This window comes from Gopherus evgoodei, chromosome 4 (assembly GCF_007399415.2).
Source record: "Gopherus evgoodei ecotype Sinaloan lineage chromosome 4, rGopEvg1_v1.p, whole genome shotgun sequence".
NCBI classification, from domain to species: Eukaryota; Metazoa; Chordata; order Testudines; family Testudinidae; genus Gopherus; species Gopherus evgoodei.
Window position 1 is genome coordinate 113,887,495 of NC_044325.1, and position 18,126 is coordinate 113,905,620.

General features: G+C 40.2%; 1 protein-coding gene across 3 annotated transcripts in view; it reads left to right on the top strand.

Annotated features, from left to right (window-relative positions):
• TOLLIP (toll interacting protein) overlaps nucleotides 1-18,126 on the top strand; it is a 51,815-nt gene that overhangs the window by 22,862 nt on the left and 10,827 nt on the right. Inside the window, exons 4-6 of one of the 3 annotated variants that reach the window (XM_030560637.1) lie at nucleotides 2,512-2,664; nucleotides 4,612-4,702; nucleotides 14,850-14,870. In XM_030560637.1, the coding sequence (XP_030416497.1) occupies nucleotides 2,512-2,664; nucleotides 4,612-4,702; nucleotides 14,850-14,870 (265 nt within the window). Of the gene's footprint in view, nucleotides 1-2,511; nucleotides 2,665-4,611; nucleotides 4,703-14,849; nucleotides 14,871-15,099; nucleotides 15,141-18,126 lie in introns of all 3 variants that reach the window. The other 2 variants (XM_030560639.1, XM_030560638.1) reach the window with 2 other exon arrangements.

The following is an 18,126-nucleotide window of genomic DNA, read 5'->3' on the forward strand; positions in this document are numbered from 1 at the left end:
CATTTCTCAATACATAAGTGAAATTGGCTCACTACAAAGCAGCTATCTTAATCTGGAACCCAGACAAGACTAAGGTGGTGCTGGTGGGAAGCATGTTGAAGAACTTGCTTCATTTTGTAGCATGAGCCACTATCAAGGGCATTTTTCCTTCAGAGTATGTTGGATGCCTAGATAACCATACACAAATAACTGGTGACCTTATAGGACTCAGACCTGACTGTGGTGGTCTGTGCATTCTTGACTTTCTGCCTTGATTACTGAAATTTGTTAGATGTAGAAATGAAACCACATTCCCTTAAAAAGCTTCATCTGGTTTCAGAAAAATGCAGTAGCCCATCTACTTAACAAAACTGTTCACTTGAACATGTGCTTCACTGTCTGTGCCAACAGCCTCTTGAATTAAAAAACATTAATTTTCATGGGAGATGTATTCCTTTAGAACAATGACTCTGTGGTGAATATGTGGAAGCTTGTGATAGCAGCAGACAGAACTTTCACAGAAGCTGGACCTGTGGAACTCACTCCCACAAGAGAAATGACCAACATCCTCACTAATAATTTGACAACTACACACAAACCTCAGTTCTGCCTAGCTCACCCTCAGTTTCTCCACGCAGGCCCATGCATGTGCACACAAGAGAATCCCTACAAACTAATTAAGGTTTCTTTCTTACATTCTAGGAATGAAAAATATGTATTTTCTACCTTTAGATTCTTGGTAGGTGCTCACATATTTTTGTATTAGAAATCATAAAAGAGATATGGATGTATGGTGAGTGGATAGAGATGATGGCAAATTAATCAAAGCATATGCTTCCTCAAAAAGGAGGCAGTGTTGGTAGGCTCTCTAACTTTTTGATTATTTATACATTCTCTGCCCTCACACCGAAGTTTTTCTGCAGCTCTACCAGTAGTAGAAAGTGGTAATGAAAAATTCTACTCTAGCAAATTTATCTAGTGCTGGTTTTAGTAAGTATATTTTGGCTTAGAGAATCCTAAAACTCAGATATGGAAATACCTGTTAGACTAGGTAACCAATCTTACTGCCATAGTGTGATTGCTCCTTACAGTATGTCTTTCAATGCTTTTGTCCAGTTTTGGGTTAAATGTGTCAAGCAATTGGACTTTCACTGCTTCTGGTTTGGAAGCTTAATTTTGTCCTCTCTCCAAAGAAAATTGATGTGAACAGTCAAGGCATTCAAAATAAAACTGGTTTTGCTGGGGGTGGATTTGGAGGCTCCACTTCAGGATTCCAACTGTAGGGAACAATTTTCTGTGCAACAGAGTTGGCACTTTCCCAGGAAAAACTGGTTGAAGACGGTGCAGGTAAATACCAGTTTAAACCTGGAAATTGGGAAAAATAATTGCACCAGTGTCCTATGGTTGCTGAACTTGCAGAACAAATCTTTTCAAACTGGATACATCCATTCAAAAGTTAGGAATAGGGTCAGTCTATCCACTACATCAAAGTTAGTCTGCCGCTGCCAAATGCTGCATGGCCAAATGGCCCTGGTTTGGTAGTCTGCAACTCTGCATGCTTCTGATTGTTTAATGCTTCAAGCCTACATCGCTGCCTTGTTATCTGTAGGGGAATGTTTTTGACTCTTGTTTATATAATATTGAAAACTGAAATGAATCATGACTTGTATAACTTCCTTGAGAAAATGCCAAACCAAAATATAGACATACATTCTGATGTTCTATATTATAATGACTATAGTAGTATTATGCCCACTGCAGTTTACTTTTTATTTGTACAGCCCTAAATAATCTACAAATGTATTGCCTTATGTAACCACAACTTGAATATGTAACTAAAACTAAGTGTAATGTGGTGTGTATTAACAAAAAATAAAAATAGGAAATGCCTTAAACTGGGACAAACTAGTTTTTTCTTGGGGCTGTAAAAACGTCTCTGATAAATACCAGGTTATCCTTGCTGTTTAAAGTGCAAAATAACTTTTCCTTCAAGCTGGTTTCCAGTTTTATGTAGTTTGGATCCTTTAGTGAGCTAAGATAGTGAGGATAAATGAGTGGCTAGTAGTTCAAAGTAGCACTAGTGCAACTAGAAGCATTCAGATCAATCAGCATTTGAGAACCTACAATATATATTACTTCGGAGCTGCTGTCAGTACAGTCCATACTGATGCTAATGTTGCATTTCTTTAGCATATTCCATCTGTGAATATGAAAGTAATAAACTGTCTCTGGCTGCCCTGTTGCAACTCCTCATGCTGAAAAGCCATAGTCCCTCTTTTAAAAAGGTACTTAGCTGTATCCTTGCTGGACTACAATCTTCAGTAGGGGAAAATCTTTGCAGGGAGTATTGGCTGAACAGCCTAGTATTTAATTTCTGCTGTCAAAGTTGTGTTGCAAAGGATGGCTTAAAACTGAAATGGGTAAAATGTGACACTGAGACTTGAGTTCAAAGAACGTTAATCATGTTCAGGGATTTTTTTTTCTGAAGGCTGCGAGTTTGATAAGAAATATTTTATTTCTAATGCCCTTCAGCGAGCCTTCTCAATGGATGACCGCATCGCCTGGACACACATTACCATTCCCGAGTCTCTGAAACAAGGAAAGGTGGAGGATGAGTGGTATAGCCTGAGTGGAAGGCAGGGTGATGACAAAGAAGGAATGATTAACCTGGTCATGTCGTATGCGGTAAGCCAAGTGCGTTTTTGCCCTCAGGATATGGAAGGTGGCTTTCTTAGGGACGGGAACAGAGGAGAAGTCTGATAATAGAACAGCTCAGTAAAACCATCTTTTGTCATGTTGATTTTATATTGTTAAAGCCTATTGATATAAGTGAACCTAATATTTTAACTGTTCTATCAATAAACACTGCCATTTTGCTCCGTGAAATAGGTGGATGTTGCACTTGCTGTATAGCACAGAGGTTCTCAAACTGGAGGTCGGGACCACTCAGGGTCATGAGGTCATTACATGGGGGGGGTGAGCTATCAGCCTTCACCCCAAGCCCTGCTTCCCTCTAGCATTTATAATAGTGTTAAATATATTAAAAAGGGGGTTTCATTTGTTGTGGTGAGGTCACACTTGTAATGTGAAAGGGGTCACCAGTAAAAAAGTTTGAGACCCACTGGGATAGCATGTTATCCTAAAAGGTGGGCATACCATGAGTTGAAAGGAGAAAAGTGGTATCCAGATTCTTTGAGGCTCTTCATATTTCCTGATTTTTCTAAAGACATGTCCTCCATGCTGTTCTATCTACAGCTGAAGTTTAGTTTTTCTAACTGTGTGAAACTGTTGCTGCTTGTATAATGATATAACCCTTCACCCCCTACAAGCTTTCTAAGTAATCTGAATAGTAGTATTCCAGATTGAGTAGACTTTACTAATCATTCTCCACTTTGATCACCATCAAAGTATTTTGAGTGCTCCTATAATGACTAGTTTTAATCATTTAGGTTGAAGGCACAGACAGCTCAAAATTCACAATGAACTTTTACTTTCACATGGAAGACTGTAGGTTTTCTGTTATAAGCACAAGAGTAAAGACATGTTCCAGATCAGATTAATGTTCAACTGGAGACTTACAAATTTCATAACATCAAACGTCATACAAGGCTAAGAATAGGTTAAAAGGACCTTTTGCAAGAGGAAGGTGCTGGGAAATCTTTGTTGGAAAAATTAGATGGCTTTTGGTCCAGAAGGCATTCTTCAGATGGGGAGGACTCTGCAACTTGTACTTGCAGTGAGTAGTGGAACTACTCTTAAGTACTACTAATTGGGGAGTAAGGGTGGCAGAACTTAACCAAGAAGCACTCTGCAAACTCAGGACCAACTTGATCCTGTGTTTGACTCGTTCAAAACCTTGGGATCCAAATTATTTTTATTGATCATGACAAAGCTTCCACCATTTTTACCAACAATTTAGATCACTAAAGGTAGGTATCGAACGATTTAAGCAGTGCCTGCAAAAATTGCCAATTAAAAAAGAAAAAATAACTGAACAAGATCAGAGAGCTCAAAGAGCCTTGGACGACATTAACCTTTAAAACACTATACAAGAGGCAGTACACCCCCTTGTGGACATGGATAATATGATTTTTATCTTTGGTCAGTGAGAGTATTAGTATTAATGGAAGTTGTATGGTATCTAAATTGAGACTGATTTAAACCAAATATTCATTCTTTGGCTCGTCTAAATTAATCCAGTTGCACTCACTTGATTTTGAGAAATTGCTTCCCTTTTAAATAGTAATAGATTAAAACTCTTTATACAGAACTTACTCCATTGTAAAAATTTGTGAAATGAAGCAGAATTCATGAATGTATACGAGAATTTTGGAAAGTCAGATTATTTCCCACTTCTTACTAATGAATACCTCATTTTTGTCTGGGAATTGTGACAAAAAGCTAGCTTAATTTGACATGGCTTCATGGTTATAGATTCATTCCTTCAATGGCAATTCATTTTGAGTACTCACACTGATTTCCTGAAAAGTGATATTCATGTCTATTATTGCCACCAAACTGTTTGCTGTACTAGTCAGTGTAAAGAGACTAGCAAGACTTGAAGGTTTTACTCAAATGCATTATTAACTTTAGTTGTTTAACTGTTTTTTCTGTCATCCTTTTGGTATCAAGTCCATACCAGCTGCCATGATGATGCAGCCACAGCCAGTGGTCCTGATGCCCACAGTATATCAGCAAGGAGTTGGATATGTACCTATTGCAGGTATGTTTTCCATCCTTCCTTAAGGGTTTTGGAAAATTATTTTGGTGGTCTGAAGGAATAATATTCTCTTGTGTTCTGTGTAGGAGAACATTAGCAGTATCTATTCTATGGTCCTTTCTCAACTGTGTAATGTTGAGGGGCAAGGCATGAGAGCAACCAAATCTAAACAGGGAGTCAGTCAGCTTTTAGTCTACGTGATTTACATTGCATTAACAAAAGATGTGATTTATAAACTGGGCTTATTAAATCCGTGCAAAAAGCTTGTTTAAGTTTAAACCAAGACTAGTCTACACATGAGTTATTCCAAAATAAGGTGTAGGATATGAATTTAAAGCAGAATAGCTACAGCAGAATAATTTCATGCATAGACAAGCTCTAAATAGATTAGAAATCTGTTTAAGTTAAAATGAAATACAATTGTCAGAATATTGTGTGTAAGCAATACTACTTTGTTGTGTGGACAAGGCCAGAGGCTGGCACAGTGGAAGATCCCATCTTCGCATGTCAGATGGGCTGTCAGTACCATAGGCAAGATTCAGACTGAGAGGCTAAAAAGTGGTGGTGTGCTACAAAGTCCCAGAGTAGCAGGCTGTTCCTGCAGTGACATAATTAATGCTATTGTTGAAGTCATCCATTAAAGCTTCAGATTTAGTGCCTTTGAAATGAATTGGGGCAGTTCACACCTCTGTCATTGCTCTTACTTGTCTGTGCATACTCATTCAGGTAGTGCTTGCGTCAGTTCAGTTTCATTTATAATGCTTAGTTTAAATTCTGCAGAAATTCAGAGGCTGCCAGAGAAATACTAAGAGAGTATGCTGGCTGCTACCAGCTCAAATGGATCCGTTACCTGAACCCATCAGAGATTGGGAGCATCATGGAGATCACTTGCATTGGGGGTTAAGGAAGTGCTCTCTATTCCAAATTCTCATTCTAGAGTATGGCCAAGGGGAGTAGGAAGGTGCAATGGGGAATTCCCAAGGCACTGTGGTGCGAGGGAGGAATCTTCCCCAGAGGTCACAGAGGAACAGCAGAGCAGCTCTGCAACTTGGGAATCTTGCCACAGGACTCAAGTAGTTTCCTTTGTATTTGTGCTCATCCTCCAAAGAGGATTGGTCAGTGGATCTATATGGCAGCAGATCAATTGGACCCCAACTTCCTTCTGCACAGTGGTGCATAGGAAGCTTCCATGGAGCTGGGATCTGTTACTCAGGGAGTCCTAGCTTCTGTAGACTCTCCAAATCCTCTTTTGTGTAGCAGAACTGCACCACTTCTACTTTGTTGGCAGGGTCTCTGTGCTCACAGAGGGACAGAATCTACCCATGAGTGCACTTCTTTGCAATAGCAAGCATGCAGAAGAAAGTTATTTAAAATGGCAGTCCAGAATACACGAGTAGCTGAAGACCAACTTTTTCTTCAGAGGGTTTAGCGTAGACTTTCTCTGCTGAAATTCACTGCACTATTGTACACAACTGGGACAAGGAGAGAGCCTATATTCTGAAGCAGAGGCCCTTTATTTTTGTGTAAAAAAAAAAAAAAAAAAAAAAAAAAAAAAAAAAAAGTAGTAAAAATCAATTATAGATCGTGAAATTGCCTTTCAAACTTCAGAAGCAGCACTGAAGTATTTAATAGGCTTTTTGTGATATTTTATTTCTTACATGACATATGGTGTTTAAAAGTTTCATTCTGATATGATATGGACATGGATTCGGGTGTCGTAGCTGACTCTAATATTAATGTCAATTTGTGTACATCAAAGGGAAAGACTGAATTTAGTGTGGGTTTTTAGGTTTAAGGTTAATTAATGCATTCAAGTCCATGTGAATAAGTGACAGAATGGATAGGGCATGATCACAGCACCAAGGGTTGAACCCAAATCTGATTCCAAACTCATTTATTAGAATTAATATGAAGCTTAAATTCCCTCAGGAATCTGGGTTACCTGGCATGTGGAAGCAAATTTACCCTACAGTAGTAATGTGTACAAGACCGTTGAAATAACTGCACATACAAAGATTGAAATATTAAACAGTGAATGTACTAGAGGTTTGTCACACTTCATTGCTTCTGTAGTCCTAGTGCATTTCACCCAACAGGGACTCTGGTCTTCCTCCGCTTCCCCCTTGTTAAGGAATCCCCTTGCAACACAGTTCCCTCCCTCATGCTAGTGGGTCTGAGTTCCCCAAGCCAGGGGCTCTTTGTGCACCACTGCCTTCTCCTTTCTACTCTCATTTTCTTTCAATCTTGAGAAAGAAGTCTTTCAGGGAAGCAACATTTTAAACTGTATCAGGAACTAAAAATGGGGAGGAGGAAGGTTATTATGTTGTAATGTGTTTAATGGCTACCAGCAACTGGTTCTTTGATCTATAGACAAGTAAGAGAAGTGTTTTTGAAACTACTGGCTCTGCTAACCAGATGCTGAAACTGCATGTGCCCCACTTCTTCCTTTTGGCTTTGATTTCGCCCCCCACACCAAAATCAGCAGGGTTCTGTCCACTGGGAGAGCATTCTCTGAAATCTTCGAATTCATCAGTTGCAGCATTCAAAAGTTATTGTGTTACAGAGAAATGCCATTTAGTTGAGCGTTAGACCTCCTTTCATCAGCTAGCTAACTATATGAATTATAATCAAAACTACTCTGAAGTGCAGTTCCATTATGATATAAACCAAATGCATATGTAGTTCTTGACTGTTTCAATTAGAATTTAATTTTTTTCTTATTGTAGCTTCAAAATCATTAATGTAATAATACTTCATATACAATACTTGTGAATTTCAGTGCTCCACGAACAAGAGGGTGTGAAGGGTCCTGGGAGATTACAACTGAATGCTGTACAGAATTTCTCAAACAGCTATATCAAAAATTGCAGTGCTAGCCTGTCTGGCCCAGTCCTATTGCATGTTGTAGTAAGGACCATGCCTACACTAAGAGTGCACTGGCAGTGCTTAATTAGTAATGAAAGAGGTGCTGGGGTTCAAACAATTAGGTGCCAGCGCTCAAGCAATTTTTTTGCTTTCGTAACTCCTGTGGCAAGCCCAGAGATGCCAGGGCAGAGGTGCTGGGGCTTAGCCATGGCAACCCTGGCACAAATTAAGCACTGAATACTGGTATACTATACTAGCAAAGTACTGGTGTGAATGCAGCTAGAGTGGCAAAGTTGCGCTTTGCACTTGTGTAGTAAAACTAGCCTCTACCAACAAAACAAGTTATACTATTAAAAGCATAGGGGTGTGGAGCCATGGTCCCTGACCTGTATCAGCAGAAGTCTGTAATGTAGATCTGACCTGAGACTCATTTTCACATGAGAACTAAGCTTTCTTCAGAGTTGAAAGATTAATGCTTTTCTGTAATCTGATGTGCACACCACCTAGTGTTGTCTGCCCCTTTCCACTTGAATTTGAAAATATTTTAAAAAATTTTTTGAAGAACTTTTATTGGTGAAACTCTTCTAAGCAGAAAAGCACAGAAATCTGAGATTTAGTGCATATGACCGTATTTATTTCCTATATTAAACGTCTAATTTCCTAACCCATATTTGTATAGTATAGAAGTGTCCTTATCTGGTAACATACCTGTACTGCTATAGGGGGTGTAGCACACTTGTTCCATAGCCATGGCATACTTTTATGTAGTACTGTGCTCATTACTGGTGCATTTGTTTTCAGAGTTAACTTGTTGCTTCAGTTATTACTGTGAATGAAAGTATTAGGAAATCCTGCTTCTCTACTTAAAACAATTCTTTATTTTTCAGACCATCATGAATTGCTTCCTTTATTTAACAAATGTCAGATTTTTCCATTAAAAAAAGACTCCAAAGGTGACTTAGAAGAAAAATATTATGAACAGTTTGTTTTTTATTTAATGCTTCTGATTTTTTTGTTTTAGGGGGGTTGAAATCCAACTCAACTTTTTTTAATTCAGCTCATTTTGCACATGGCTTCATTCCAGGTTTGCATTTGATAATCTCTGGAATCTTGGACAGAATCTCAGAGTCAGAACAGAGAACAGAACAGAGTAGAGAGAGATACTGAATGTAAAGAACAATTGATATTCCAGTTGGTCACTTTGTTTTTTAAGGTGATGGTAAACAAACCTCTTCAGTTATTCACTGGTGATATCTTTAGGACTTTTGAGTGTTTAAAACAATTACTGGGAAATCCATTCTAAGCAGAGAGGATTTTCTGTGGAAATGATGGTGATAATGGCTCTGGCTAGTTCATAATCAGAAATGATTTTGTTTTTTTAAAAATCCCTAAAGGCAAGCAGTGGAAATAGACATAAATAGAAGAATGATCCACAAAGGAAAACTTCAAGCATTGCCTGCATTAGATCCTCACTCAGGTGGCTTGTGAGCATTGTCCTCTAGTATTGGTCATCTGGAAGAGCTGTCTTCCAGGTTCCAGCTTCTGGAACTTCCTGTGGAATGCCTGGACACTGGAGAGTCAGTTCATAGTGCTGACTGTCTAACGCCACCTGTTCCTCTTCCTGACAACAGATAGAGTTCCTTCACTGCCAGCTGTCTGCACTGCTCTTTCTTCTGACTTTATTCTCTCTTTCCAGAGGTCCAAGTAGGAAACCTTCTCCTATAACTCACTTTCCTGGGTCAGCTGTACTACACACTGGAGAAGAGTTCTGTGGCCCAGGGGCTCCGGAGATCAATCTCTGTTATCCAGGATGCAATTAAAGCTCCTCCTGGAGTCCCTTCCCCTCAAGTGCCATCTGCTTGTCTCAACTCTAGATGATACTTTAAACCTAGTAATGCTACACTTTGGAATCCCTCAACTCAAGGTGTGAATCAGCATACCCTTATTGACCACTACCATCTTGTCCTTCTGAGTGGTAGTATCTCAGCCTCTGCAAGTTCAGTTTCATCTGCAGTGTAGGAACAAGGAAAGAGTTGTAGAATGACATTACCTCAGACGAGGGGGTCTTGGACGGAATAACTTGTTTATAGTGTCCAATTCCATTTCACTTTCTCTGAAAGGTGTTCTCTCTCTATTTTAAGAGATGATACTACCATGTATAACTACAAGGGCAGAGCCTGCTCATTGCTTAAGGATATGACTGTGTCACGGTGGTCAGCTTTTTCACAGAATCTGTAAATTTTGCCACTTATATGGACCTTGCTACTGCGCATTAACAGTTTTAGTTCATTTTGATCAGTTGCTGCGCATTAACTGTTTGTTTGCTTTAACCTAGTCCTGTTTCAAACAGAACTAGCTCAAAGTGAACTAAGGAACTGTTAATGCATAGCAGCACAGTCCACAGGGTTGCAATGACCGTATAATGAAATTATCTATTTTTGACCGTTAACACTGCTGTGAATTATGCATAATTTTACCATATCATCATCATCATCCATACTTATGGTAGAAGGCTATGAATTTTTAGATTGGTGTGTCCATTACAGCACGCCCATAGTTCTCTATCTCCTAGGAATAGACGGTATTATTTTAAAATATCCTAACAGGAGGTCTTCATTAACTGTAGCCAGATATTTCTTTAATTCCACAGCACGTTAGAGGTGATGGGAACATCACCTGTGGAGCTGTAGAACCCCATTTTGGATTCATTGGGCTTTGTACTCTGGCCTGCTAGAACTTCCAATCTTTCTTTCTCTGCTCAGTTTGTCAGGTCTCCTGACCCAGAAGCTTTTACGTCCTGATTTGAGCTCTTTGCCTAGTGGTTGGCTAGTTGAACAGTTCAGATTGAAATTGAAAAGACCAGAAAATCCTACTTGGAAGGAGGAAATATTTCACCCGAAAATTCACATTCTGTGAGATGGACCTGGTTCTCTATCTGGGCAAGATTAAAGGATCTGAACTTCATTATTATTCTGTTAATCTTTGCTTGATGTAAAACAAGTAGTTCACAATAAATCTAATCTCTCCTTCCGTTTGGTCAGAGTGCACCTGTCTTACAATTTCACTGGTGCAAGATTCGACTATATTCTCTAATCCTACATGACCTGAACATAATTATGTCATTGTGTTGCCTATTGTTCAGGAGTTATCCCCATTTTGGCATTTGTGTGGTGCCTACAAACACAATTTTAGCAGCTCAAATATTTCCTGGACCATCTGTCTTTGAAAACTGCATTTCTGGTCATGATCATGTTGGCTTGAAGAGTGAGAGCTATGTATTAATATCTCAGCTATTATATATAGTGTTCCAGAATGATAAGAGAAAGGTATACTTGCATTTGAAATTCTTGTTGAAGGTGACGTGTGATTTCCACATAAATTATCAGCAGGGAAAACTAGGCTACATTGTTAGTAAGGTTTTAAGTTACTGCCTGACCAAGGCTTTGTAAAACACCTAGATATCTGTCTTATTTTTAGCATTGTCTTCACATGCTAGGAAATAGTAAAAATTTCCAAGCAGATCAGAATCTTTCCATTAGTTCATGACATATTAAGGTGCATTTTACCAGGCCTCAAATGCATGCCTCAGAAAAGTCTCCACTGTTAAGAGATGCAAAGACACTACCAGAAGGTGTCTCCATATTTTCACTTGAAGTAACACTAATTATTTGACCTGTAGATCAGATACTCTTGAGGCAAACAGCCTTGCAATCATTAGTCAGATGAGACTCTCCAGATCCATCCTCTTTGTGTCTGGGAACTTCTTGTCAATTGCCTGCAGTGGGGAGCCCATGTAGAATGTATTTTGAAGAAGATACAGTTACTGTTATTTCCCTCAAAATTGTCGAATCTGACAATGTATTGTTAGTGGAAGGAAGTGAATATCAGTTGGGGTTACATCCTCTGTTTACTTGAAATTGGAAGGACATAGGTAAGGTGCCCCAATTGGCACTTCTTCTCAAGAAGTTCCCTTGCCTGCAAAGTGAATCCAAGGCCACAAAGCATTTAGCCATACTAGTCCTGTTCCCCTTAAATCATAAAGAGAAAATCTTACACAGTGGGGTTTATGAAGTGTTTGTCTACACTGCAGTTAGACAACTGTGTCTGACTCATGCCAGTTGACTTAGGCTAGGGGCTGTTTAATTGTGGTGTGGGGATCTTGGGATGCAGCCTGAGCTCTGGGCTCTTCCCACCTCTCAGGGTTTTACAGCTTTGGCTCCAGCTTGTGCCTGAACATCTGCACTGCAATTAAACAGCCCTGCAGCTTGAACCTTGTGAGCCTGAATCAGCTGGGTAAACCACAGGTTTTTAATTGCAGCGTAGACATACAGGCAAGTCTTATCTTAGGTGGGGGTTCCGTTCCGCAGTTATCGCTTAAAGCGAAAACCGCATATAGTCAAAATTATATCCCCAAGCCCTTTAAACCCTGCCCACAGCTCCGGCGGCAGGCCAGGGGGGCTTTTAAAGGGCTCCACCGGGTTCCCTGCTGCCCTTTAAATGCTCTCCCCCCCCCCCCCGCCTGGCCGCCGGAGCTGCAGGCGGGGTTTAAAGGGCTCCACCAGGCTTCCTACTGTGGTGGGGAGCCAAGTGGAGCCCTTTAAATGCCCCCTCCCCCCAGCCTGGCTACCAGAGCTGCAGGCAGGGTTTAAAGGGCTCTGCTGGGCTTCCTGCCGCGGCGGGGAGCCCGGAGGAGCCCTTTAAATGCTGGCCCTGGTCCCACCGCCGGAGCTGCAGGCGGGATTTAAAGGGCTCCACTGGGCTTCTTGCTGCAGTGGGGAGCCTGGAGGAACCCTTTAAATTCTGCCCACAGCTTTGGCAGTCGTGCTGGGACTGGCATTTTAAAGGGCCCGGAGCTCCACAGTGGCTGGAGCCTCGGACCCTTTAGTTTGCCACAGGGGCTACCAGCCACCTCTGCAGCTGGGAGCCCCCTTGGTGATTTAAAGGCCCTGGGACTCCCAGCCACAGCTGGTGCCCCAGGACCTTTAAATCTTGAGGCCACGCCCTCCACTCCAGCCGTACGCGTAAAGTTGAAATCGCACGTTAAATGTGCATAAATTGCGAGAGACCTGTACTCTTAATTTCTCCCAGTGAACTACATCTGCAATTAAGTAAATAGCCACTAGGTGTCATTCTGTTCCAGCAATGATCTTGCAGACTGATTCCTAAGTGAAAGTTTTGGTGATAAGGCTTATTTTGTGACTGAAATATAGCAAGAAACACTGCCTCATGATTGGGTTGAAATGTCTATTCAGAAAAGTTACACTGCTATTCTTGAAAGAAAAAAAAGAAAAAAAAAAGTAAATGTCTGACTTCCGCAATTTATTCAATTTAAAAGAGAGAACTTTTTTTCTAATCAAACTCAGCCTGTTACCTGAAAGTCAAGCTATGGTCTTTATGGTTCATCAGTAAGAGACTCTGCATTTGGAACTTAGTGCAAGCAGGACTGTTAATCACGATGTGCAAGCCAGAGTAGAATCTCTCACTCCCTCAGCCTTTGTAGTACTAACTGGAGTAAAAAGTAGGGAAAACATGGTTTGTCATTACAATAAGTGGATGAGACTCAAAATATACACAGGAAGAAAATGTTGAGTAACACGGGGCCTTTTTCACATTGTGATGGGGGAGATGCTCAGTACTGATCTAGAGCAGAAATACTAATAGACTATTTCTGCATGATATTAAACTTCACTTATGAACATTATTTTTGTTAGTAAGAAAAGCATTTTATGCCATGCAATGACTAATGTTCTCTTCTTGATTTGCAGAGTGGGGCTGTGGTGGAGGTTATACTAGTGTTTTGCTGAAACATCTAACTTCCAAAGCGCTATGCTTTTTAAAAAACAAACAGGCCCCTCCCACTCAACTCTGTCATGCAAGTTCAGCTGGGCCAGTGATCTACAGAGTTATATACTTTCATGGTCCCAGTCACTCTAGGCCCAGACCTCAAAAGTATTCAGGTGCTTAACTCTCAAATGATGAGCTAGTAGTCTAGCAGAGGCAGTAGACTTAGGGCTTGTCTACGCTGGCACTTTACAGTGCTGCAACTTTCTTGCTCAGGGATGTGAAAAAACACCCCCCTCTCGAGCACAGCAAGTTTCAGCACTGTAAAGCGCCTGTGTAGATAGTGCACCAGCACTGGGAGCCACGCCCGTTGTGGAGATGGGGTTTTTTTTTTTTAGAGCTCTGCCCTGACTACACGAGCCACATTAAAGCACTGCCGCAGTAGCACTTTAATGTTGCCAGTGTAGACTAGCCCTAAGCAATAGGCGCTTGCTTCATTGAATAGAACATCTACAGCCAGCTAAGGAATAGCCTTATTAGGCTCTAAAGGAAGTTCACTCCTGATTGACTAAGGCTTTATCTACACTGGAACCTGAATGACACAACTTGTCATTCGGGATGTGAAAAAAACATTCCCCCACATTTGGAGATGAAAAATGCCAGTGCGAACAGCGCTTTGACGGCAGGAGAGCTTTCCTGCTGACAAAGCTACCGCTCCTCATTGGGGCTGGAAGTTTATCATCAGGAGAGCTCTCTCTTGCCGACAAACAGTGGATACGCTGCCCTACACTTTTAGCGTCATGGCTGTAGCAGCACAGCTATGTTGCTAAAAGATGTGTGGTGTAGACATAGCCTAAGTCAGAACTACAAGACATTAAAAGTGGCTTGTTAGGGCTCCGTCAAGGGTCTAGAGTATCTCTTACCAATCTAATCTTAGCTTATTGTGGCTACACCTTCTTGCACATCTTAACGAGATGCCTTAATTTTATGCAGACTCATTCTTCTGAAATTGTAAACTCTGATTGCAGTGATCATTTTTTAATGAAAAGCTTTCTGATAGGAATAAAAAAATTAGTCTATTATAGTATGAAAGCTGAGGGCTAGTATAATAGCATGCGTCTGTTAAGATCTAAAAAATCGCCTTGTTCTTAGTCCACATCAGTATTAAATATTTGTATGCGGTGCTATAAGGATATGTTGTCTTTCATGGAGAAAAGAAAGTCATTGCCACAAGGAAATCGCAGTCTAGGTACAGAGCTTTACAGAAGTGATGATCAGAAGGAAACCACCTCAGTATATCTTCAGGAAATCTGATCTGACTGTTGCAACAAGTTACGTCTAATTAAAAGACACTGTGAAATATGAAGACTGGGATCCATAGTCTAACAGCTTTGTATCTGAATTTGCCTGACTCTCATCCTTGAAGGGTAAACTGTTCATTTCCTGGTAAAAAGTAGATTAATGTTTCTTTTCCATGTCTTATTCCTTTCCTACTTATCCTCAGGGCTTGAGTACTTTGCTCTGGGTAAGTCTTCTGAGCTCTTATCTTACCCCACCATATTGGATCGAGAATCTTTGCATGAGCTCATTGAAATTGCTTTTTGTTTGTACATGGCATATTGTACCACAGAGCATTGCACTTGGATGTCACAATGCAACAGTTTTAATACATCTGTTTTAAGATTCAAAGACATCTTTGCCCTGTTGCAGGTGCTAATGGTCTTTAAATGTTTTTTTTTTCTTTTTCTTTCCAGGGACTTCAGAAATAAACAGGACTAGTTATAGTAGTCTTCAGGTAAAAAATTATTAGTTTTAGGATTTTTAAACTAAAACAACATGAAAGTAATAAAGTTTTTCCTGTATACTAAAATCATCAATACACAAAGGCAAGCTGTGCTGGAAAGATGTAAAACTAATTCCAAAGTCATTGACAGCATCTGGTTCAAGTAGTCTTGTGGGCTAGTTCAGGTAGCAACCATTCTTAACGTCAACAAGCATTAATTTTGCACTTGTACCTTTGTTATAGGTGGAGAGAGGACTATCCCAAACCCTGCCACTGCTAGGTTTTTTTGTTTTTTTTTTTAATGTGGGAGTGGAGGGGACTTCAAAAACTTTTTGGAAGCTCATGTGTTAACAAGTTCTCCAGTGACACATTGACAAAGCTTCCTATCCTTTCTTTCCCTTCCCCACCCCTCTTACCTTGGCAGGCTGAAGCCTTACACCGGGCATTCTCATGGGTAAACTTTTTCACCACCATGTGCCTTTTGGAGGCAATATTCATTTTGATTTTTAGTCTTAGCTATATCATCTGATGCCTATTTCTGTGTGAGCACTACTCAGCGTAGTTGAGCCTAGATTCACAAAGATACTTCGGCATTGTGATGCTGAGTGGTGCAGCACCTAACTTTTGGAAGCCTAGAAAATCACAGAAACACACTGATTCGCAAAGCCTGAGTTAGGCACTTAGGCTTCTTATACATTGAATGGGGAGAGAGAAGTGCTTTAGACTGCTATTCACAAAAGCCAGGATGCTAGACAGGAAGCCATCCAAACTAGCCAATGGGAGATGCCAATAAGATGGGTATGTGCTAAGTTCCTCCCCTCTTACTGAGATATATGCCTCAGTTTGGACTGCAGGGGGTGCCTATCTCTGCTAGCAATTTTCAGCTGTGAACACTGAAGTTAGGCATCTCAGGTGTTTTTGCAAGAAGGTAGCCAGTGGAAGAGGACCTCTAGCTTGACTTTTAGCCCAGTGATCAAGTATGCACCTTGGATATGGGACTCCCCCCTCCACCGCACCCCCCTCGCCAATGAAAACAGATTTGAACAATCATCTGTCACCTCTCAGCTGAGTGCTTTAACAAGTGAGCTATGTGATAGTATAATATGGGGATCCCTCCATTTCTTCTGTTGAAGCAGTTCCACTGCGAATGAATAATTAGTTGTTAGAGCAGGGGATTGGACTCTGGATCTACTGCATCCTGCATGAGTCCTTTAACCACCAAGCTATAGACCCATTCTTATGCTTGTGTGTGTCCATCTCTGTGCTCTTTATCCCCTCTCTCCTGCCCCCAATCACAGTGACTAATTATTTATCCACAGTGGAACCCTAACCACTGGGCTACAAGTTATGAGGGAGGTCCTCGCCCAGCTGTTTTGTGTGAACTTGCCTGAGGTGCCCATTCCAGTAAGCTGTCTGAGTTGCTTACTAGGGCTGCGCACAAGTTAGCTGGTTGAACACCTATCTTTCCTGGTTAGTGAATCATTCTGTTGCTTAGGTGGGAGATAGGTGCCCAGACCCATAGAGTGAGGCATGCTCAGAGGCAGAAACATAGGCATCTTGGAACTTTTTACTGCAAAAACATAGATGCCAAGTGAGGTTAGGAACCTATAGATTCGGCATGAATTCTGTGAATTGCACTGAAGCCAGAAACTGGGACTTTTCCACCTAGGCACTTCATTCTGGAGTTTAGGTACTGTGGTATTTTTGTGACTCTAGGCCTCAGGCACTGGTTTAACAGATGACTCCCTTTCTCTTGAATAGTTTGTCAAAGTGATATACACTGATAAATCCTTAATTTTGAACTCTCAAATAGATATTGTGACATCCTCAATTTGAACTTAGTATAAAGTCCAGTCCAGTGCCTTCATGAAGGGCTAAGTTTCTTCTTAAATAAATCAAATGTCATTTACTAGCATCCTGAATTCCAGATAAAATGGTGTAAATAAAATATAAAGCAACTTGATTGGCTTGGTTCTACTATCTTAGTTAGCCTCACCAGAGCACCCAAATTATTGTGGGATTGGAGAATGTTCATGTTTTCCATACATGTCAGTTCATTTTGTAGTTAATGCCATAACTGGATATGTTGTTGAGACAGAATTTGATGTTCTAAAAATAAAATTATGTCCTACAGTTTTTAGCACCAAAATTCTGGCACAAGTGAGTCTTTGTACAAAACAAACATTTTGAGAAATTTTCAAAGGTATGCATGAATTAGGCAAAAATTATTTGGATACCATCAAAGTTCCTGCCAGTGGCATTTCCACAGAACTATTAAAATGGTATAGCCTGCAAGGAACTATTGTATGTATTGTGTCATATATCATTGTTAAAACTTCTGAGGAAAAGAAATGACCATAAGGCACTTGACTGAATTAGAAACTAAGAAGCAAAATATTTGTGTAATGCATTGTGTACAATCTGGATTAAAAAAAAACAACCCTTGCTGCTGCCACTGCTGGTCTTTAATGACCACAATATGCTATCAACTGACTTGCTATTTTACATGTTCATTTTTATATTATTGGAATGTCATCGCTTGTGCCAGCATGTTTCCCACTGAAGTCAAGCACACTGCTTTAGAGAACAGACTCTTCACTCTTAATTTGTAATACTTTCTGTGTAATACTGGAAGCAAGAGCATAATGGCAGTGTGTAATTCCAGCTCCTCTGAAAACGTTTAATACTGTTGTCTTCTGTCTATGCTTGTGAATGAAAATGAGCTGTTACACAGTATGTGTTTTATGAAGTGGCACCTTACCGAGTCTAATTTTATAAAATTGAAGCTAATGTATCAAGCAGTTTTAGTTTAAAAAAACAAACTCTTAATCTAAAAATTGTAATTCTTTAACATGAAGATTATCATGTAAATTGGGAGTGATATTTGATTTTTATTTTAAAAAATATTTAAATTTTGAAAAACTAGAGAATATACAGTAAATGAGACAAAGTAAACTTTCATCATGGTATTTAAATATCACTGTTTTATGGTACTCCA